Raw genomic sequence first — 21,648 nt, forward strand, 5'->3', positions numbered from 1 at the left:
CCCGGGTACTTTGCTTCTCTCCGCACTGAGGCGCCGGGATCCAGAGATCAGCTCCTTCCACCTCCAATGGGTCTTAATTATTTTTCCCTGCTGGTGGCATCTGGGTTGGCCCCACCAGCGCACCCTGCATCGCTGCAGCCTATTTATGTGAGTGGCGCGTTAGGACGCTGGCGACGGCTCCCTGGAGAGGCTGCGGAAGCAAAGCCCAGAGCCGCCCTGCCGCATGGAACCAAGGGAGAATCATCTACCCTGCCCGCTAGTGACATGGAGCCCTCCGGCTTCTGGGACGCTGTCGGGGCCTCCTTTGGTTGCCCAGAAGCCAGGCACCCACCCTGCAGACCGGCAGGGTTCAGAGGGATGTGCCGTCCCAACACAGGGTGCTACCTGGAGCGAAGAAACCAGTCCCCACATAGGCCCTAACACACACGAGCGACCTGGTATGCGCCAAGGACACGCCGTCCATAGCTTTGCTGCCATCTCGTGGCCTGTCCCGTACACACACCCCACTGCTAACACAGCCCACTCCCCACGCGTGCCTGTAAACCAGGCGTCGGCAACCTTTCAGAAGTGCTGGGCCGAGTCTTCATTTATTCACTCGGATTTAAGGTTTCGCTTGCCAGTAATTCATTTAAATGTTTTTAGAAGGCATCTTTCTATAAGTCTATACTATAGAACTAAACTATTATATGTAAAGTAAATAAGTTTTTAAAATGTTTAAGAAGCTTCATTTAAAATTAAATTAAACTGCAGAGCCCCCCGGAGTGGTGGCCAGGCCCCGGGCAGTGTGAGTGCCACTGAAAATCAGCTCGTGTGCCGCCTTCGGCACCCACGCCACAGGCTGCCTCCCCCTGTGGTATACACAGGGAGCTCTGTCTCATGCCTGCCACCTGGGGGCACTGCAGATTGTTGCTCTTTAAATGCTGCAGTAGGGCAGGTTCAATGGATTTCAATAGTTCGGCTGCTTTTTACACACGGGCCAGGCTGTACGATCCCCCCATGCAGCTGTGCGCTGCCTGCAGCATGGAATCCCTCTCCCTCCAGCAAGCATGTCTCCCCCGAAGCCTGCATCCCTCTGAGCCCGCCGTTCCTGAGTCCTGGCTGTGTTGGGGTAGCTGATTCATTGCAGATAAGGTATTGCAGGTGGTGAGGAGATGGAAGGATGGCTGATGGGTGTATACGGATAGAGAGAGAGATTGCAGGGGGGAAGGAAGGATAGATGGATGGATAGACAGATAAGGATCTAGGAGGAGGGATGGATAATTTGTTTACAATATTGACAACCCCAAACATTTAAAATCATGAATGAGGAACCCAAACTATCACACTGGCTTCAAAACCATGAGATTTTAAAAAACAACTTGGGGAGGTGGGGGGGTCTTTGGATTTTGAGCTTTCAGGTGCACTTGGATCCTGTTTTCAGGCTTTTCTCTGAAACAATAAGGACTAGAAACCTCTTTCTTTTTAATTAAAGCTGAGGGTCTCGTGCAATTAGGCCTGCCGTTTCTGTGGCTCTGAACTCTGGGCACTGAGGAAGAGAGAAGAACAGAGCAGGAATACAGTGGAAATGAAAACGTTAAGATGGATGTTTGGCATCACAAGGCTGGACCATGTTCAGAACAAAAGAATCCAGGGAAGGGGGAAGGTGGCCCCAATTACAGAAAAGCTCCAGGAATCCAGGCTTCGATGGTCTGGGCCTGTGAAAAGAAGGGTGGAAGAACATATAGGAAACAGGGTGTTACACTTAGAAGCAGAGGAGCAAGAGAAGAGTTGGAAGACCCAAAACTAGATGGGTGGATGTCATACAAAAAAATGTGCTTAACTACAGAATTAACAAGGGACCGCTTCAAGACCGACTGCAATGGCAAAGTAGGGCTGCAAGACCCATACTCCCATATAGTTGGGACTAAGGCTAGAAGAAGAAGACAGTTCTCATGTAATCACAGGACTCCAGGAGCTGCTGATTTAAAATAAAAATACCAAAACACACAACTTGGCAACAATGTAACAGTTTATGGGCTGCTGGTTGGAGGTTAGCAGAGCCACTGCACCAGATCCTCAGTGGCAGCCTAGCTCTCTCTCTCTGGCCCAGAGGTGCTTGTTACTTTTTGGGACAAATCTGTTTCAGAGGCCAGCTGCCAGCCGGGGTAAGTCAGTGGGGCAGCTCCATGGACCTCAGCTGAGGATCTAGCCCAGAGCACTGTGTGTGCATCACTTAAACGCCCTAGTTCTCCCGCTGGCCTGCGCTCGCGCCAGTGTCGTTCATGCATTCCTGCTCCGGTTCGCTGTTTAAGAAGCAGAGGCCTGGCCATGCTGCTCTTCCCTGCGCATGGCGCGTGTACATGGACAGTGAGATGTGTCTCCGCTGGCCGATTTCAAAGAACAAACAAACCCTGGTGCGTGCTGGACGCGTCACTCTGGGATCTCTGACCTCGGCTGGCGGGTTGGTAACGCTGAGTGCCTGGAACCCCTGGCTCTGGTGTCGGCGAAGGAGGCTTCCTGCTGGAACAACATTTGGGTCCCTGCTGAAGCCCTAACTGTGCAAAATGAGCGGCGAGAGTGGCTGAGAACCTGCTTGAGGGGTTCCGGGGATCGTTTAGCAGGGCCAGTATCCTCCCGAGCAGGGCAGTCCGGGAGGAGTGAGTGTGCGGCTTTCGTTGCTATGCGGCGTGTCTGAGCGCTGCGACACGGGCCTGCTCCTAACCACATCCTGAGCTGTTTGCACGGCTGGGCACGGAGGCTGGTTCGCATGGCGGCCGGGTGTCACACAGCGACCTTTAGAATTTGCTGCCTTGATTTACCCCAGCGGGGCAGCTGGCCCCGAATGTTTAGCAGTCACCTTTGCAAGCTTTGCTCTAGTGTCTTTTGGCTGACGACGATTCATTTAGCAACTAAAACCTGAATACCGCAAACCCGCTCATTCCAGCCAGCCCACGGCGGCAAAGGCGAGCCCCTCCTCAGGCGGCTGCACTGACCTCAGGCCCAAAGAGCTTCCAGGCAGCCCCTGGGGTGTTAAAATTAACTTCTAAGGGGCCATCGAGCATGTGCATGGCTGCAAAGTTGGACACCCATCTCTGTAGTGAGCCGGTTTGTCCTGCAGGTGCCGCTGCTGAATTCTGTGAGCTACACCAAAATACTGTCCCCCTTTCAGGAGTCTGATTGGTCCTGGTCACCCCCAAGTTTCATCTCACTTCAAAACGACTTGCTCACAAAATCAGCCCTAAAATGACAGACGTGTCCCAGCCGCTCGTACTGGCAAATTGCTGCTTTTTGCCCATATAACTAACAAATAAATGGACTGGCCTGGAACTCTTCTACTTCCATGTCAGTGCACTGAGCCGGCTGAACAAGTCACTGTCTGGGTGAAATTCTAGTCGGTCCTGACTTCGCTGGTGCTTTTCACGGAACCTGTTGTAAAACCAGGCAAGTATCTAACTGAAGTGACGTCCCCCCTGGAAGACCCCTGCGTACTCCGGAGGTCAGAGGTGCTGGAGCTAGGGGGGCTGCTGCACCCCTGGCTGGAAGTGGTTTCCATCATACGCTGAGTTTACAGCTTGGTTCAATGGCTCTCAGCTCCCCCCCCCCAGTGCCCCTGCCAGGGGGACACGTACCCCCGCTTGAGACCCACTGCTCTACAGTGCCCCAGAGCACCAGCTTTCCAAGCAGACAGCTGCCCTGTGAAATCAGAGTCGTTACGTACCCACGCTTAACTCTCCCCCTTCCTGAGAAGGGAGCAGTGCAGCGAGGGCAGGCAAGGGGCACCGGCCTCCTGGGTTTTAAGCCCGGCTCTGCCCCTTGCTGCAGTCTCTGTCCCTCCATTTCCTTTTCCACCACCCCACGTCCGTCTTGTTCACGCCATTGGAAGGGACTGGCTCTTACTCTGGGCGTGCACACCCCTCAGCAGGCACGACCAGGCCCTGATTTTAGCTGGGGCCTGCCAGTTCTCCTGCCGTACAAACAAGAACCACCTGTCTCACTCGCAGGAAGCACTTCCTTGCTGTGCAGCCCTAATATCCCTCTTGGTAACGGCTCCTCTGCCCTGGGGCGAGTGACGCTACGCTGGGACCGCACCTCTCCCTCTGCGACATTCGCTTTCTGCTCCAGCCCAGCCAGGATAAATACGCAGCCCTAGGGGTTGCTCTGGATTGGCCCAGAGGGCTACAGTGTGTGTGGGGGGGGGAGGCATATTACTCACTAGCTGATGGGGGTGGCTGGAGGCAGATCAACAATTTGTCACTAGCCACAAGGGCCCTGTACAAGGGTATCAGATGTAGCCGCTCACCGCGGCATTCCCGAGAGGAACGAGTCCCTCCTTTGTTTGAGAGCCCGCTGGGGCCAAGCACTGTCAGAGCGACACCCACGTCTGCCCAGGAGGGACCGCATCCTGCGCAGCACGGACCATAGAGCCGAGGGGGCTCAGGGCCCCTTTAAAGGAAGGTTCGTCAGCGGCACCCGGTGGCTTTTCTTGCCCTGGGATGGTGCCGGATCTCTCGCTGGCTGCAGGACTCCGGCTCAGACCAGGAATAGCTCTTCCCATCACCTGACGCGCTGACGAGGCCCCTGTGCCTGAGCTGAGCTCTGCCTCACAGGTATTGCCATAGTGACACACCTGCAGCCCCACCCACTCCCCTGAGCGCTGACATGGCCGCACTGCAGAGGTGGAGCGACCGCATCCTCCCCTAATGTTACAGGAACTGGGGAGCCTGGTGGTTAGGGACCAGGCTCAGCCACTAGCTTCCTATTTCATCTCTCTGCATGGGCAGAGCGTGCCAGGGTGTCTAGCCAGCTGCACCCTGGCGGGCACAGTGCTTAGGGAGCCCTGGGGCTCTCAGAGGCTCCAGCCGCCTCCATATCCCAGCGGGGTGGCTGCTGCGTGCAGGGCCAATCCAGGCAGCGAGGCAGACGGCTGGGTCAGGTCAGCATCTCCCTGCAGTTCTTTGCTGGACAGCTCTGAGTGACCCACCCCACACAGTCCCCCACATCTCACAGGCCCGGCTGTGGCCACCAGCTCGCTTGGCAGCTCAGGGCTTGTGAGCCGGGGAGTGAATCTAGCCTGCCGCGGTTGGAGCGTCCGCATGCGCCCTGCTGATGTACGTGAATAGTTTGTTAGGGTGTCTGACCTCGTCCTCGCTGACGTGGGACTCGCTCTCAGGGCATTAAACCTTAACACGTCAGCAGGGTGCCCAGGAGTCTGCACCAGGCTCGCATGGGGTGAATTCCCACCCCCGAGTGCCAGGCTAGAGACAAGCCCTCTCTCCCCCGGCCTGGTGCGTGTGATACTCAGACCCCTCCCGGGCAGGTGAAGTGCTGCAGCATCTCCCTGCTGCTCATCCCCCGCTCCCGCCTTTCCGCCCTCACCCATTAAACCGACCCCTTGTGGAAACGGTTCATCCCAGCCCCACCTGGAGCCCAGCTCCTGAAACCCTCTCAAAACCAACGACGTTTATTGAGCTTTACAGAAACAGGCCCCATCAACAGCAGCAATGTACAAAACAAAATTTTATTGGATACGCAGTGACTCATCAGGGCGCAGTCCCCAGCATGCTGCTTCGGCCCGTCTACTTCTTATCCCGTCAAAACCTCGTTGTAAATCATGGCCAGGACCCCTAGGAAAGTGACGTACTCCTGGAAGTTGACTTCCTGGTCCTTGTTCTGGTCCAGGTCCTCCATGAGCCCAACAATTTCAGCATCCTTCAGTTTCTAGAGCCAGAGGAAAGCACAGAACCATTCACAACCCTGGCAGGGGACAGTCCGGGTTCCAGGTGCACTGGGGGAGGGGGGGGAACATTGGTGCAGGGTTTAACATTTCCCAGAAGCCTCCTTTCCCAGCCCACAATTGCTGCTATGAGAGGAGAGGTTCTGGGGGAGGGAGGGGAAGGGAGGGGGCTGGTGGCCCCTGCTATACGAGAAGTCCGCCTAGATGATCTGGTGGCCGTTCCCGCCTTCCACTCTATGACTAACACGGTGACTTGGGACCTCCCATAGTTTCGTCACGTCATTTTTTGTTGTGTAAAGTGCAAGCGACACCCGAAGAGCCCAGTACACGCTGGGTGTGGCCAAGCAAGGAAGCTGTTACCTACGGCTCCTAGGGGGCACTCTACCAGCTGGAGATTGCTGGAGTGCAGCGGCACTCTGCCCAAACACTCCCTTCACCCTGCTTGTTCCCCAAGCGGGTGACACAGGAGCAGACTACACTCGATCTACCCCCTCGCTCGGGGAATTCTTAGCGGAGGAGATTTGCCACCTTTGTAGCAGTCACAGTGATGCAGAGAGGGTGGAACAAGAGGCGGCTCTGGCCACAGGTGGCAATATTTCTGCCTTCACAGAGAGCCGCAAAGACCTCCAGGAGGGGCTCTGGGCAAGGGCTCTGGAGTGGAACTTGGGGACACAGGTTCTGGTCCCAGCTCTATGACTTTCTGCAGCCTCTCGCCCTCCTACGCTGGGTCTAGTTAGGTTGTGAGCGTTTCAGGGCAGGGGCTCTCGTTTGTACAGCACCTAAGACAGAGCCCCAACCCTGCCCGGGGCCTCTCTGCACGAACGTAATGCAAACAACCCTAACGCGTCTCCTTCACTCACAGCAGAGCCAGCTGCAATCAACAGGGAGCTGGCCTGGGTCACTATGTGCTTACAATGATAATGAGAACAGAGGATGGACTTTCCCGGTGGCTAATTTGCACCAAGTCTAACTTGCAAAGCCTCAAACACCTGTGACCCCGTCTCCAGCCACACTCACCGGCCCAATGGTCAGCTCCTTCTGGATTAGCTCCTTCAGCTCCTTCTTGCTCAGCGTATGCTTGTCCCCTTCCTTTCCCGAGTACTTGTGGAAAACGGCAACCAAGAGCTTGATGGCCTCGTCCAGAGGACATGCCATCTCTGCAGAGCTGGGTGGGTAGATCTGAGGGGAGAACAGTCGGTGAGCAAGGCCAGGACACGGAACCACCAGAACTGGAAGAGCAAAGCCAGCCCCAGAATCCCTGCCTGGGGGGAGAGACAAGCTGGCAAGCCCAAGGAGCTGGGAAGTTTGGGGAACTCCCCGTTACTCAGCCCTGCAGGACTCTGCTCTGAGCCACGCCCACCCGTCCAGGGAGCGCTCCAGGCACCTGGGGCCCTTTCACCTGGCCTCCCGCCCAGCATCTCTCAGGAGAGCCGCGCAAACGTGGCATTCCCAGAAAAACGAGGGAGAGGAGTTTCTGCCCGTCTCAGCGCCCGGGGAGGGAGCCGACGGACAGCGGGCTGGGGGAAGGGACCCGCACAGAGTGAGCGGCCAGACTGAGGGATTGGCTCGAATTTACACGGACCCTGGGCTTGGTCCGCCAGGCACTGGTCAGCGGACAGACTCCGGAGCACGTGGGCATTGGGTGAGGCAGCCGCCCCCTCCCCGCTGCTGCGTGCGCCCCAGGGGTGAGCTCGGCCCAGAGCCCCGCCGGGGAAGGTCAGAGGAGGAGGAAAGGCCGTAGGTGACCAGACCCCAGGGTGAGGGGCTCCGTGGCACGGCCAGAGAGACCAAAGGAGGGCAACCAAGGGGCAAATTTGATCTCGGGTCCGTGTCCTGCCTCCCGTACGGGCCAAACCTGCCCCAGCCATCTGTCTGCCCCCAGGTCCATCACTCCGGAGGGATCTAAGCAGCAGGGGCAGAGGGGATTCAGACAGCCCCCCTCCCCCACCCACCAGCCTCTTGCCATGCAAGGGGGGGGCGGGACCCCGGTTGTCCCGCGAGTCTAGGTATTATGCGGGGCGGGGGGGGGGGTGTCCAGTGTTTCCTCCCCCCGTCTCCACAAGGGGTCGCCAAACCCGACGCACCGGGCTGTGGCGCAAGTGACTTGGCCGCAGACTGAGCCACCCAGCCCCGCCCGGCCCGAGGTTTCCCCCCCTGCACCGAGCCGGGCCGCGGGGCGCAGACCCCGCGCAAGAGGCGCGCAGATCCCGCGCGCAGCCGCTTCTTTGCTTGCGAGGCGCCCGGCGCGGCGCGGAGCGGAGCCGGGCTCGGGCGGCCCGGAGCTGCGGACCGTGGGAACGCGGATCGGGGAAGCCCCAGGCAAAGTGGGGGCTGCACAACCCGGGGGGCTGCGGGGGCCCCGAGCTCGAGGGAACGGACCCGGACCCCGGGGCTCAGCTGCGTGGAGGGAGGGGCAGCCCCGCGCCCCCTGCCCGAGCCGGGCCGGGAGGAGAGGAACGAACCGGACTCACCCAAGACAACGGAGCGGGCTGCGGGTGTGAAGGAGGCGCGGGGCTGGGGTGAAGGAGCCGCCCGCGGGCTGCAGTTATATAGCGGCCCGGAGCCCAGCCCAGCCCAGCAACCCTGCCCACGGCCCCGGGGAGAGGGGTGGGTGTGGCTTGGGGAGGCCACGCCCCCTCTGCCCCGTAGCCCCACCCACTCATGTGGCTGCCCCCAATATGCCCTGCCCTGTACCTGCCCGGGCTCCCCTCCCAGTTCCCAGCCTCACCCAGCTGCCCGCCCCCAGCTGAGCCCAGCTCTGCTGCAGCAGGCAGGTGCCGGGGTGGGGTGGGGAAGGCCAGGTGCGATCAGCAATGCCGGCAGGTTCCCCGGGGCCAGGAGCCAGGGGCACCAGTGAGCCAGGATAGCACCGGGGGCGGGCTGCCCTCCGTGACCCACAGGACCCCGATGGAGAGTGGTGGGAATTCCCCCAGACACACAGACACCCCCCCCCGACTGACCCCAGAACGCCATCCATCCGGTCGCAGGACGGTCATCTCCAGCCCAGCTCCCTCCCGGGAGCCTGGAAACCAGCCAAGGCCCAGGGTGTGGTGTTACGACAGTTACAGGTGCCCTGAAGTCAGGGCCCCACCCACGTCCTCACAGGGATCCACTGGGAGTCAGGAACCTAAATAACTCGAGGCTCTGGGCCATTGCGCCAGGGGCTGCAGAGACGCAGAGAGACAGCCCCTGCCCCCGCCCCCGGAGAGATTGCAAGCTAGACAGCCGTGCATGGGGAATGGCTGGACAGACGGGCGCAGAGAAAAGAGGTCTGTCTGGCACGAAAAACAACAAGGAGTCCGGTGGCACCTTAAAGACTAACATTTATTTGGGCATAAGCTTTCGTGGGTAAAAAACCCACTTCTTCAGCTGCAACCTGGCACAAGATATTCTAGCCTGGACAGATGGCACAGCAGGGGGGATGGAAGGACAGCTGGACAGCAGGAAACACATCACACTGGGAGAACTGTGGACAAAACGCTTTTTATTGCAAGCAGCCAGACAGTGCCCAGAGCCAGGGGCTCGGGGGCCCGGTCTCAGCCCCCCAACCCCCCAGCTACTTGCTCTGTCCCCGGAAGAAGTCGTTGTAGGCCATACACAAGGTGGACAGGAAAACCGAGTATTCCTTGAAGTCGATTTCCTGGTCGCTGTTCCGGTCTAGGCTTTTCATCAGCTGCTCAATGCCGCCCTCCTTCATCCTCTGCAGCAAAGGGCGAGAGAAGCCAAACGGACTAGATGAAACCTGCAGGGATTTGCACTGGCGCTAGGGGCTGGTTTTCTTTCCCTTTATTGTAATCTGGCTCGTTAATGATGCAGTGAACCCTGGAGCCTCGCTCCTGGGCTGCTGCTAACCATGCCGCAGAACAGGGAGGAGACGTTTCCGTTACTTTCCCTCCCAGTCAGGCAGCTGCTAAATGGGAGCAAAGCTTCCTTGGGAAGAAAACAGTCCCCAGGCCTGAAATGAGCACAGTGGGCAAAGATACCAGGCCAAATCCAGCCCTGGGGAAGGCATCCGGCCCCCAGGCACAGGGACAGGGGATCTGCGAATCAGACCCCGCGTGTCTGATTTCACAAGATCAAACTGACCATTTGGTTGGGCCAAAGAACTTGGGGCGAAACTTTGAAAAATGTTCGTATTTTCCCCCTAAATTTCCTGTGGATTTTTTTTTCATGTTTTGGACGGGGGAAAAACCCAAATTTTCAGTTCTGCAAAAATCTCAAATCTGATCCATTTGGAGAGAAACCCAGGAGAGTTTGATCTGAACCAAAATGCTCATTTTGATCCCAAAAATTCCTCATTTTTCAGCCCCCCCCAAAATGTTTGCGAAGCACTCACCTCCCCCAGGCCCAGCTCGTTCTTCACCAGCTCCTTCAGTTCCCCCTTGCTCAGGGTCATCTTGTCACCTTCCTTCCCCGAGTACTTGTGGAAGGTGCAGACTAGGGTTGCCAAGGCCTTTTCCAGAGGTGTTTCCATGGCGCACGTCCACATCCGTCTGAAAGAGAGAGCAGAGTCTGGCAAAGTCTCGCGGCGCCTGCCACGGGAAGAACTGCAGACAAGCCCCAGTGAGCAAGGAGCAGACAGGCTGTGGTGGGGCAGAGACAGGCCCTGCAGCATTAATACTTAGCTTTCCACGCAGCACTTTCCAGTTTCAAAGTGCTCTCCAGCCAATCACTTCGTTCTTCTGGGTAGGACCCACCAAGCTCAGGGCCCCTGGGTGCTGGGTCTAAACAGCCCATGTCACAGGTGGGAGCCGGAGGCCCAGTCGGTGGTTTGCTCTGGGTCACATGTGGCAGAGCCGGGACTCAAACCTTCTCCCGTGTCCCAGCCCAGCGCCCTGACCACGAGCCCACCCTTCCGCCGATGCTGTTGGGCTGAGGGTGAATGCAGAGCCCGGAGCAGTACCAACGCTTCTCCAGCGCTTTGCACGCTTCAAGTGCTCTGTGGCTAACGTTAGTTACCAGGCACCCGCGCCTGTTACACTGGGAGATGAGATGAGTATTGCTAACAGACCAGGCTTTGGGTCTCCGTAGAGAATTCTCACCCACACCCCAAAGTGCCAGATGCTGGCTCAGGAATGTCACCCCACGTACCCCCCACCAGCCAGATGTGCACACCTGGACCTGTGCATCCAGCCAGATGTGCACACCTGGACCTGTGCATCCAGCCCCTGGAAGGGAGGGTCCCTTAGAGAGCACTGGGGGCACGGATCAGCATTCACGTCGCACTCCCTGTCAGTACCCAGCCCAAGCCGGGGATGCTAATGAATCCCAGTCACGGGCCACCTGCGGCATGTTGCACATATGCTAAGAAGAAGCAGTAAAATGCCACATTGTCCTAATCGAGAGACCAGCTGCAAGGAGGGAGGGGGACCAACATCTTTTCTTGGACCAACATCTGTTGGTGAGAGAGACAAGAAGTTGGTCCGGTAAAAGCTGAGACCTCACTAATACCCTGGGGCGGCCGTGGCTCCACCACCACGGTGCATGCTCCTGTCATCAGACCTCCTCCTTTCTGCCCAGCGCTTGCACCGTCTGCCTGGCTGTGCACGGTACCTGGGTAGAGCGTGTGAGCTGCAAGCAGGCTCCGGAAGGAGCTCTGATTCATGGCACGGGGAGCCAGGGTGAAATGGAGCCTGGGTGGCCAACCACATGCTGCATTAGAGGAAGCGGCTGCAAGGTGGTTAAGCCGGTTGCATCCAGTCCCTTCTGGGGCTGCCGGCTGCCTGTGCTGCCATGGACAGAGCCCAGACCTGCTGGATTCAGCCGTGACAGATGGGAAACGTGGGCACCTCATTCATATCCCCCGGGGGATGGCGCTTAGCTGTGCAGGTGGTGCTGTCCACGCCTTGCCATGGCCACTTCACTGGTTATGGCCCAGGTACACCAGCTTCAATCCCCCACTCTGCCACTGCCTCCCTGCATGACCCTGGGCACATCCCCTCATCTCTGGGTCTCCATTAATAGCCCATCCTTTGCCTGTCTTGTCTATTCAGACTGGAGGCTCTTTGGAGCAGGGCTTGTGAGTGCTGCTGTACCAATAAAATGGGAAGCTGCCTGGCAGACGGATGGTTAATAATTAAGAGTGAGGATTATGAGAAAGGTCCTGTCCAGGGCCCCAGGGCACTTGCACACGCTGGCTCATCCATTTCCCTTATCGGGCGCTGGCTCATAGGAAGTCAGGAGCTGTAAAATCCAGGGCTTAGTGCCTCAGAGCACTGCAAAGCCATTAAGCCATTAAGTGAGTAAACACCAGCAATAGCAGTTAGCCACAGGCAGGGTGCGGCCGGGCATCTTGGGGCTAAGGTCCTGCCCCGAGATGCAGAGCTGTTCTGTTGACTCACCCGAGCAACCAGAGCAGGTGGGTCTTACTGACTGGGAATTTCAAATGCATTTAAGGGAATTCGGCATCAAATTTTGTTGTTTTCCAATCAAATCTGGGTTCCTAACTCTCTCGGTCCCCACCCCCTTCCAGTGAAAATCCCACCAACTCAGATGTTGCAAATCTCTCCAGGACAGAGGGAACCAAGGGCAGCAGCAAAGATCCTGCAGGGGGAAGCAGCCAAGCTCAGGATGAGTTAACAAGGCAGGAATCTCCAAGAAGGGGGGTGAGTCTGGAGCATATCCAGTGCCTGGGGGGGCGGGGGGGGATGCCACTGTGCCCCCAGCCTTCAGGGCCAACCCGGCCTCTGGAAAATGAGCCACAGAGCATCCAGGCAAACAGAAAAACTGCTGCTGTAGCAGGCCAGGAATTCCCCCTGGGAATCTCAACATTCCCACAACGAGTTTAAAAAATCCTGGTTCCTCTTGGAAAAGTAGCTTCCCTTAGAGAGGTTGGGAGGGAGAGAGTCCAAAAGGGCCACTGGAACCAGGGTCCCCGGAATGGAGCCAGCAGGGCACCTCTGGATGAGGCCAGTGCTCTTACTGAGCGTGCAAAGGAGGGAGCTAAGCCACCTTCCCTGGGACCCCCAGATGTTAGCGACGTAACCGGCGCGGCACCGTTATCTCCTAGCTCAGGAGCCGGAGCTGTGCCTGCACCAGCCGGAAACCAGGTGAGCTCAGGCGATGTCTAAGCAGCCAGCCAGGGGAGAACTGTGCCAACACCCAGAAGCATCTCAGAGCCAGTGTCCCCTGCAGCTCAGCCCGCGCCTCCTGGAGAGTGACTGCCACAGCTGGAGGGAGGCAGCCCCCTGGCACTGTGACTAACGGGGGGGGGGGTTGCACATCTGGAGAGAGGTCTGCACAGCTGTGGCAGGGATCCCCCAGCACTGGGCCTGCAAGGGAGGGTGTGCACCTCTGGCGAGAGGGCCTTCTAACGCCGTGTGCCAGGGAGGGCCGTGCGCAGCTGCAGAGAGGATCTGCTAAGCCTGGGCACGCTGCCAAGGGCGCGGCACATCTGGCGAGGGGAGGGAGAGAGAACCCACCGAGGCGGCACTCTGGAAAGTCTGTTTTTTAAAGGCCACAACAGCCAATGTTATAAAACAAAACCAACTTACCAAGCCGAGAGCAAAGGGAAAAGCAGGGAGCCCGGAGCAGGGCAGGCAGCTCCCTTTTATACGCACTGAGCTCCCCGAGGGAGCCCTGGCTTCTCGCACACCAGAGGACCAATGGAAACGGTTCTTGTTGCCAGGATCCCGGTTGCCTACTGCCTCCCTGCTCCGGGCTGCTCTCCAGGTGTTGCTTGGACTCAGATCTGAATTCTCCTGCACCTGCTCTTGGGATGGCCCACACCCACTGCCCAGGCGAGCCTCTGACTTGTCCCGTTCTCAGTTACACCGGTGTCAATCCAGAGTGGCTCCACTCAAGCCAGAGGAGTGACTCCAGATTCACTCAGCAGAAGCCGGCCCCTGGCGTGCAGTGACTCGGGCGGCGCCTCCTGCTAACAGCGCTTGGGGGGACGATCCCACCCAGGCCCAGGCGTGGAGCTGCCCGTTTATATGGGCACAGGCTGGGGCTAGGGCTAAAGGAAACAACCAGGCCACTATCGCCCACTTCCTCGGCAGCAGCTGCTGCCTGGCACCTGCGCCTGTGGCGACAGGGGATTTCCTGGTGAGCAGGATGCACAGGCAGGCGGGGGACGAGCTCCAGCGATGCAGGTCGCTGGCCGATGCAAAGGGCCGTGAGCCGAGAGAGAATTGGAAGGTCGGGAGGAAATAAGGGGGGTCAACAGCAGATTTGGGGGGCAGGTGCTCAGAGCAGAGTCTAGCTCGGAGAATTCGTGGTCGGCCGATCGCTGGGGAGGAGCACGACGTGTTGCAGGGGGAAGAGCGACTAACGGGGGGCTTCCGGGGAGGAGGCCGGTCCGTCGCTCACGGGCCCCGGGGCCTCTCTCTGCTCCCGCCACGCTCAGGCTCGGCCGCAGAGTCAGCACCCGGGAGTGAGACGCCTCGGTGCCAGGCCCTGCCCCAGCAGCCGTGTCCTCGCTGGGGCTGCGCTCTCCTGCGTGTGCCGCCAGCCCGGCCAGGACCTCGGGGGCTGATCCCGTGCTAAGCGGAGCCGCTCTGATCCTTTCCCAAGGGATGGGGGGAGAAGTTGCCTGTCCTCCGTGGGAAGGTATTGCAGGACTATCAGCAGGCCAGTGGCTTAGCCTGCAGTTGCCACCCCGAGTGGAAGGAGAGCCTGGGCTTGGACCCAGCTAGCCAGCTAGGCCAGACTGCAAGCACCACGGAAGTGTGGGGCGAGGGGACAACGTGAGAGTTTGGGGTAACTCTGCTGTGAAGACAGACCCTCAGGGCCCGGTTCATTGCTGTCCTGCAGCTGCCATCGTTTGCAGCAGTGGGGGTGAGACTGCCAGGTCGGCACGGTGCCTTGCACACCCACTTGTGAGCACTGGTGCAAATGACGGCAGGAGGCACAGGACAATGGTGAGCCCACCCCGGGTGTGTAATGGGGGGGGGGAGGCTCCCAGCCTGTCCTGACTGCGACAGGACTCAAAGGGATGTCATGTGATCTGGGAGGTGGGCGGATGGCTCGGGATAGAATAACCAAGCCTTTGTGCTTGGCGTGCATTGCAAATGCACAGTAATCACGAGGAGCGTCTGTTCCTGCTGCCTGGCTCAGGCAGGACACGTCCGCGCCGCATTGCCAGCTCCTGCAACCTGACCGGGAGCCTTGTGATTTTGGGCAGGGTTTCTTAAAGCCATGAGCTGCTGGAACCATGTGATCACCTGCAAATCCCAGCTTCCACCTACAACACAACCAGGTGTCTAGCCCGCCTGGCTGCAGAGACCAGCTGGAAAGTGGTTGTTAGCATCTCTGAGACCAGAAGACAAATAAAGATTCCTGCATTTATTATTTGTAAAAAGAAATCTCAGGACTTTTGAAGCCCCGGCTTGGCCGCGCTGCAAGCGCCCGTCCCTCCCCCCAGAACCCTGGGGAATGCCCCGTGCTCAGCACTATTGCAACCCACTGACAATGCAGCAAATTCTGTTTTAGCCCAGCTGAGCCCGCCCCAGCTTGGCCCGTTTGCTGTTCTCTCTGCGTGGCCAAACTCTGAGGTCCTTACTCAGACCGAACTCCCATCAGCCCCAGGGCAGCTCTGCCTGGCTACCCACCGGCCACTGGGGTTGTCTGCACCTTCTTGGGTCTTCAGGGCCTGGGCTGCCGCTGCTTATTCCATATGCTGTAAGGTCACTGAGGGCCTGATCTAGGGGGACAGGCCCAGGGATGGCAGTGAGCTTCGGCTCACACCCCAGATTTAAACCCCCCACAGCAAATATTCCTGAGAAATGAGGGTCTGCATTTATAATGGGTCACCCAGAGGGTTTTAACCCCAGACCTTTAGCAGAGACCCCTACCACACGAGCTAAAGGAGTAATTCTCTTAGCTGGTACTAGTAGTAGGTTGTTATCCTCTATGTGCCCCATTAGCTCTTTCTGCTGTTCGCTCAGCAGGCAAAGCAACAGAGGGGAGGGGCAATATATGGGGTCCTGCAGGATTCATTTTCTGTCACTGTTATACATCAGACCAGACCAGACTCAGAGAGCGAGGATCAGCCACGGTTCTATTTTTATCCATGCCTGTGACCCTGGACAATAAAGGAATCTGCCCATCAGCATGGTATCTGGGCACCAAGAAAAAAAATCTGTTTGCAAAATACACCAGGGACCGTCTTTAAAGCAGCCTTTATTGAAAGCACACCAGACTCCTAATGCAGGGGCCGTGGGAGGGGACGGGCGCTATCAGCAGGGAACGGCAGGGAGGCAACCCAGATATTGCCCCCGGAGCTGAGTTTCTGGGTGTCTGTTCCCCGCTGCCATCCAGGGCCAGGCTTCACATCTTCCGTGGCATCTTGTCAGGGAAGTCCTGGAAGTCCTCATTGCACATCATGGCGACGCAGGCCAGGAAGGTCGCGTACTCCTGGAAATCCACTTCCTTGTCCCGGTTGCTGTCCAGGTTGTTCATGAGCCGTTGGAAGCTGGCTTCATCCGTTTGTTTCTGCCCAGGGGAGGGGAAGATAGAAAGGGAGCTTTGCATGAAAGCGCTTGGTTCCTGAGCTGGTGCCCAGGCAGACAACTCCTCTGACCCAACACAACCGCCTCCTCCTCTGCAGCTCCCACTGCCTGGAGCGGCCTCCCGCCATCTCTCGGCCTCAGCAGCTTCTCATTGTGCAGCGCACGCTGAGCAGCTTGGGACGCAGAGAATCCCACATCCAGCCAAAACGGGGAAGGGTATTGAAAGAGGCAGAACATAAATACCCAAGTTAACCACAATGGCCCAGCCAGCTAACCCCCCGGCCCTTGGGGCAGGTTCCAGGGGACCTTTAATACCAACCCCGTCTGTGTGGGAAGGACCCTGCCACACCCCAGTAACAATCCCCAGCTCTTTGAGCGCTGCGCCAGGGAGGTCAGTATCTTTGGCCCCATTCTACAGCCAGGGAAACTGAGGCAAAGACAGGTGAAATGACGCGCCCACAGTCTCCAACAGGTTTTGAACCCAGGTCTCCTGAGTCTCACTCCAGTGCTCCGTCCGCTAGGCTGCACTGTCATCAAGGAGCCACCCACATGGGCCCAATGGCAGGATCAGGGCCTCCGTTTTCCCAGGCTATCTGAGCGCACACCCTGGGCCACAGCAGTGGGCCAGGACTGGCAGAGAACATAGCATAGAACATCCCCCCGTCTATCTGCTGCGTCCCGTGAACATGGCTAGCCAGCTCTTCGCCCGGCTGGAGCTTGGGACGTGTCCGGAGCCTGGCCCAGGCTGGTCCCATCCCACCACAGGATTCCCAGGTCGCTGCTCAGCCCAGCGGGGATGGTCCCAGACTCCCAGCCGAGCCTCCCTTGCCCTTACGCTGATGTAGCTGGGCAGCTCCTTCGTGACCAGCTCCTTGAGCTCAGCCTTGTTGAGTTTGAATTTATCGCCTTCCTTCCCAGAGTACTTGTGGAACGTGGAGACCATCGTGTCCAGAGCCCGCTCCAGGGGCCGGGCCATCCTGCACCGCTAGCAAATCTGACCGGTAGACAAGGGATGCTGGTTAGAGGGGGGGGGGGGTCCACCCCACCGGGGAGCACAGGAGTTACAGTGTAGGACGGAATGAGTGAGCTTAGCACGGCCTGCGGGGGTTTACTTGTGCGTTGCCAGCGAGGCACGAGACACCAAGCCAGACAATGGGGCGAGGGGCTTCTGTTTTCATACCTGGGAGCCTCCTGGAGCCGGTGGTAACGGGGTGCAGCCAGACCAGGGAGCTAGACACGGGGATCTGTGACCCCGTCGCACAGCTCGGGTCTTGTCTTTCCAGTGACTTGGGCACCCTGTAGGACTTGGGCCTGGCCGGGAGGTGTTTATGGCCAATCAGACCTTCAGAAGCCACATATTAGCGATAACCCTCTTCCTGCACGCTACCAGCATTGTGCCTCACAGACAAGCAGCTGTCAGGAATGGTCCAGATAATACTTAGTCCTGCCATGAGTGCAGGGGATGCGACTAGACGACCTCTCGAGGTCCCTTCCAGTCCTACGATCCCTTAAACATCCCCAGCCCATGCGGTGACCTGAGCGCTCAGCCACAAAGGTGCTGAAAGTGGCTAATGATACGTCCATGCGGGTGGCACCTGCCTCCGTCAGCGGCCCAGTGCGATGTCCCACCGGTCCCAGCAGAGAGGGAGTCGCCCTCCTTCGGCTAGAACTAACTCAGGAGCGGGGCAGCCACTCGGAGGGGCAGCTCCTGATTCCCGTCACACTGGGCTCAATCCAGGGTGACTCCACCGACTGTCCCGGGGCTGCCCCCAGAGCAGGCTCCGTCCTGCATCAGGCCCTGCCAGGCCAGTGATGCACCCCCCGGGCAGGGCACACCGATGTGTCACTCCTTCCTGCCTTCCGCTGCCTCCCGCCTCCACCGCTCTCCTGCTGACAGCACAGGCGGGGCGCTGGCTTCTGGCACTGGTGCCGAATACCAGCCCCGAGGCTAGGAGGGGAAAAACTTGGGGACCGAGGGGTGGCAGCAGGGGATGGAGGAGAAAAGCCCCATTGAGAAGCAGGGACTCTCCAGCCTCACCATGTGCCTTGGCTGAGTCCTGCTGCAAGAACTGATTCCTGGCTCCTGCCTGGAGAGACGGGGATGGTTACTGGCCCTTGCTGGAGCCCGCCTAGCGCTGTCTGGAGAGGCTCGGCCGCCCCACATCTGCAGCAGCAGGGAGCAGCGCAAGCCGCCAGCTGCAAAACGCAGCCTCTGAACTCAAGCCCGACTGCTCGGGAGCTGCAGCGTTAGCGACTGGCTTTCCCTGCTGACTCACAGACACCGTTGGCCCTGCTGCCCTCAAAGCCAGACCCCCGCCGGTTGCCCAGGGTAGCCCCCGCACATGGTGCCTCCAGGCAGCCCCGAAATGCAAACTGCTGGCAGCAAACCAACTTACCCAGGCAGCAAACAGGAAGAAGAGCAAGGGAAGGCCGGGCCGGAGTGAGGCTGAGTGACAGGGCTCAGTATTTATAGCCCTAGCAGAGCTTCAAGGAACACCCCCTTGGGGGGGGGGTCGAATTAAAAAGAGGCCAATGAAAGTGCGAGTCTCTTTGCAGACGGCTGGCAGGAGAACACGGGTACCCCTGGACCATCACCCACCCAGCCCCGCCCTTGGATGATGCTTTCCAGCTGTTTGGCAAGGAGGGACTTTCATCCTGGGCTAGGAGACAGGAAGGCTGGGGGGGTGGGGGAAGCCGCCAGCCACACAGCCATGAAATCCTGATTCCTGGCCTCAGCTAGACCAGGGAGCGGCAGGAGGGGGAAGGAAAATCAGCAGGGCTGGACAAAGGGTGCATGGGGGAAATAAGGAAAATAACATTTTCAAATCCCTTCCCAGTACACTCCGGCTCTGCGTGGCGATGGAGATGTCAGACCTGCGTCACTTTGCAGCTTCGAGCGAAATGCACCTGCCACCTCGCTGCCTAAGCAGTTCTATAGGCCTCCCTCACCCTAGGGTCAGCACGCCCGGCGCGCCAGGTCTGTCTTCTCGTCCCACTCGTCCCCAGCTAGGAGCCACTTTCCACACTGCCTGCGCTCACATGTTCATCCCGGGGGGACCTGGCAACCACGCACTGAGCAGTCCCCGCACCCAGGATCATACCCAGTCTTTATTAATATTTCAAACCAGCCAGTCCGACAGGACAAGCGAAGAAACCCCACAATCAGGAGAGAAAACCCAAAGACGTCTCACGCTGCTGCAGGGGAAGGAATTGGTCCTGACTAAGCAGTTAGCCCTGGACACGTTCCATGCTTATGGCAGACAATTCTGAATAGGGCAAATACGGCAAAAATACCTCCAGGATTGGAAACATTGGTGCATCTCCGGAGCCCGGCTCATGATATTATTTAACTAAAATGAGATGCGAATTATTCATATTTCATAACTGCAAGGACTGTGCGGTGGAATTCAAGGTTGCGTAACTTAATCCTGCTTGGGAATTTCTTGGGTTGGAGCGCTGCTGCCCTCTGCTGGGTGCAATCCGTTCAGTTCAACCATGTGTCATAAACCCTTTGCTGCAGCATTGCTCAACATTTTCAGGCTGGCAAACTCTCATTCAGTCACAAATGTATGTGACACCCCCTCCCCAACACACAACACATTAACTATGAAAGCAAGAGTACAACAATGTATCAGTGAAGCCAATATAACTGATTTGTGTGGCTGTGGATGGACCAGGGCGGGCTGGGAGTGGGGAAAGGAGATTTGCTTTGCTGTAGACTAATACGTTTTTTCAATGCCTCACGAACCCCCGGTTGCCTTTCATGACCCTCCTCTCCAGGACTGAGAAACAATGCTCTGCTGCTGCTCGCTGATGGACGGTCTCCTTTAGCTCAAGGGAGTGGTCTGTGGTATTTGGGGCAGGTAGACACGAGTTCAGTCCGTGACACACCATGACCTTTCCCAGTGCGAGGTTCCCAGGTAGCTGCACAGTTGCTGCCAGACCTATAATTTTGCTCTCCTGCTTTGTATTCATGCCCTGCACAAAACCAGCTGCCTGTGCCCGAGCAGGGGTGGGTTTATTGTGCACGTGGCAGAACTACAGGGGAGTCCAAGAAAAACTCGTGGCATAAGGTGCACGCCACCGCCACGAAGCGAATGTACTCCTGGAAGTCAACTTCCCCGTCTCTGTTAGCGTCCAGGATGCTCAGCAGTTCCTCAAAGGCGCCTTCCTTCACTTGTACCTAGGGGCAAGAGTGAAGGTGAGTAACGGGGCAAGTGAAACCCCCTCAGGAGTCTTTCAAACTCGGTGACGGCCAGACGGGCCAGACCGCCTAGTGGTTAGGACAGCAGGCTAGGGTTCAGGAGACCCGTCTTCAAGTCCTGTCTTTGCCACCAATTCTGTGAGGGACCCTGGGCAAACCGCTCCAAGCTTTACTCGCCAGGGGTAATAAGGGACCAATAATTAGTCTGTTTAGGTTGCAAGCTCTTCGGGATGGGAACTGTCTCTCCCGCTGCATTTGTACAGCGCTGGTTCAACGGGGCCGCTCGGTGCTACCGGAACCTACATAATAATGAGCTTAGGAAGAAATGTCCATCCCGAGCGTGTTGTGGAAATTATACACCTTTCCCTGCTCACTGTCACAGGCAGTTACCATTCCTCTGCCCTGCGATGAAATGCTGGTCCCCCACCACCACCCCAGTTTTCACAGGCCTGGCCAGATTTGGAAGGGGCTGATCTCGTCCTGCAAACTTGGCTCATAAGACACTGAAATTGGACCAAACTATCCTCAGTCCTGGTGTAACCCCGGGTGACAGCCCAGCGCCGGCGCACGGTCGCTGGGCAGCATTTGTACAGCAACACACGGGGTCTGCTTCCAGTCCAAGCCAGAATCCAGGGGAGCAGGTGTAAATCGTCATGTCCCAGTCCAGAGGCTGGTCCCCATAGAGGATAACAGCCTACTACTGTCATCCGCTACCAGGGCCACTCTTCTTGCTCAAGTGGCAGAGTCCAGGCTTTGGTCCTGGAAACCCAGGGCTCAGGCGGAGCTGGTGGGGATTCATACATGTGACAAGGAAAGATACATTGAAAACAAATAAAAAAGTCAAGAGGCAGCTTGGATTAGTGGATAGGGAACTAGGCTCTTTCCCGGCTCTGGCACTGACTTGCTGGGTGACCTTGGTCACCTCACTTCCCCTCTCCATGCCTGTTTCCCCTCCCACCCTGGGTCTATCAGACTGTGAGCTCCTGGACTGTCTCTCCTGCTGGGTCTGTGCAGCTGAGGCCTCTAGGTGCTGGGAATTATTGTCATTCATGGTTTGTAACCGGTTCGGGGTGGAGACTGCTCTCGTCTCATCCCAACGGCTCCGTTCCAGCTTCCTCCACAAGCTTACTCACATCTCCCAGGCTGGGCAGCTCCTTCTCCAGCAGCTCCTTCAGCTCCCCTCTGCTGAGCATGAATCTGTCGCCTTCCCGTTTGGAATAGCGCTGGAAAGTGCAAACCAGCACAGCCAGCGCCTGCTGCAGGGTCTGCGGAGCTGCCAT

At 58.0% G+C, this 21,648-nt stretch overlaps 4 protein-coding genes across 5 annotated transcripts; all 4 read right to left on the minus strand.

Annotated features, from left to right (window-relative positions):
* Positions 1-5,478: 5,478 nt before the first annotated feature.
* Positions 5,479-8,317, minus strand: S100A6 (S100 calcium binding protein A6). The gene is made up of 3 exons (XM_044991384.1): positions 8,185-8,317; positions 6,731-6,892; positions 5,479-5,697 (listed from the first exon to the last, which is right to left on the minus strand). The coding sequence occupies exons 2-3, from the start codon at positions 6,866-6,868 to the stop codon at positions 5,563-5,565; spliced, it is 273 nt and encodes a 90-aa protein (XP_044847319.1). The 5' UTR covers positions 6,869-6,892; positions 8,185-8,317; the 3' UTR covers positions 5,479-5,562.
* Positions 8,318-9,177: 860 nt separating this feature from the next.
* On the minus strand, positions 9,178-10,206 carry LOC123352138 (protein S100-A5-like). Its single transcript, XM_044991896.1, has 2 exons — positions 10,050-10,206; positions 9,178-9,413 (listed from the first exon to the last, which is right to left on the minus strand). Exons 1-2 carry the CDS (start codon positions 10,200-10,202, stop codon positions 9,270-9,272), a joined length of 297 nt encoding a protein of 98 aa, XP_044847831.1. The 5' UTR covers positions 10,203-10,206; the 3' UTR covers positions 9,178-9,269.
* Positions 10,207-15,819: 5,613 nt separating this feature from the next.
* LOC123352134 (protein S100-A4-like) lies at positions 15,820-18,687 on the minus strand. Of its 2 annotated transcripts, none has more exons than XM_044991889.1 (3): positions 18,561-18,687; positions 17,000-17,158; positions 15,820-16,147 (listed from the first exon to the last, which is right to left on the minus strand). In XM_044991889.1, exons 2-3 carry the CDS (start codon positions 17,138-17,140, stop codon positions 15,983-15,985), a joined length of 306 nt encoding a protein of 101 aa, XP_044847824.1. In that variant the 5' UTR covers positions 17,141-17,158; positions 18,561-18,687; the 3' UTR covers positions 15,820-15,982. The 2 variants fall into 2 exon arrangements, with proteins under 2 accessions (XP_044847824.1, XP_044847825.1); XM_044991890.1 differs by lacking the exon at positions 18,561-18,687 and adding an exon at positions 17,345-17,557.
* A 1,454-nt stretch (positions 18,688-20,141) lies between these two features.
* On the minus strand, positions 20,142-21,648 carry LOC123352139 (protein S100-A2-like). The gene is made up of 2 exons (XM_044991897.1): positions 21,502-21,648; positions 20,142-20,347 (listed from the first exon to the last, which is right to left on the minus strand). Exons 1-2 carry the CDS (start codon positions 21,646-21,648, stop codon positions 20,183-20,185), a joined length of 312 nt encoding a protein of 103 aa, XP_044847832.1. The 3' UTR covers positions 20,142-20,182.

This window comes from Mauremys mutica, chromosome 17, assembly GCF_020497125.1.
Source record: "Mauremys mutica isolate MM-2020 ecotype Southern chromosome 17, ASM2049712v1, whole genome shotgun sequence".
NCBI lineage: Eukaryota > Metazoa > Chordata > Testudines > Geoemydidae > Mauremys > Mauremys mutica.

Excerpts from the sequence above, each read along its gene's own strand:
- S100A6 (XM_044991384.1), bottom strand. The coding sequence starts at position 6,868 with ATGGCATGTCCTCTGGACGAGGCCATCAAGCTCTTGGTTGCCGTTTTC. Across the intron at positions 5,698-6,730 it reads AGGAGCTGACCATTGGGCCG|AAACTGAAGGATGCTGAAAT; the intron begins GTGAGTGTGGCT and ends CTCTGGCTCTAG.
- LOC123352138 (XM_044991896.1), bottom strand. The coding sequence starts at position 10,202 with ATGTGGACGTGCGCCATGGAAACACCTCTGGAAAAGGCCTTGGCAACC. Across the intron at positions 9,414-10,049 it reads ACGAGCTGGGCCTGGGGGAG|AGGATGAAGGAGGGCGGCAT; the intron begins GTGAGTGCTTCG and ends CCTTTGCTGCAG.
- LOC123352134 (XM_044991889.1), bottom strand. The coding sequence starts at position 17,140 with ATGGCCCGGCCCCTGGAGCGGGCTCTGGACACGATGGTCTCCACGTTC. Across the intron at positions 16,148-16,999 it reads AGCTGCCCAGCTACATCAGC|AAACAAACGGATGAAGCCAG; the intron begins GTAAGGGCAAGG and ends TCCCCTGGGCAG.
- LOC123352139 (XM_044991897.1), bottom strand. The coding sequence starts at position 21,648 with ATGGCAGCTCCGCAGACCCTGCAGCAGGCGCTGGCTGTGCTGGTTTGC. Across the intron at positions 20,348-21,501 it reads AGCTGCCCAGCCTGGGAGAT|GTACAAGTGAAGGAAGGCGC; the intron begins GTGAGTAAGCTT and ends TCTTGCCCCTAG.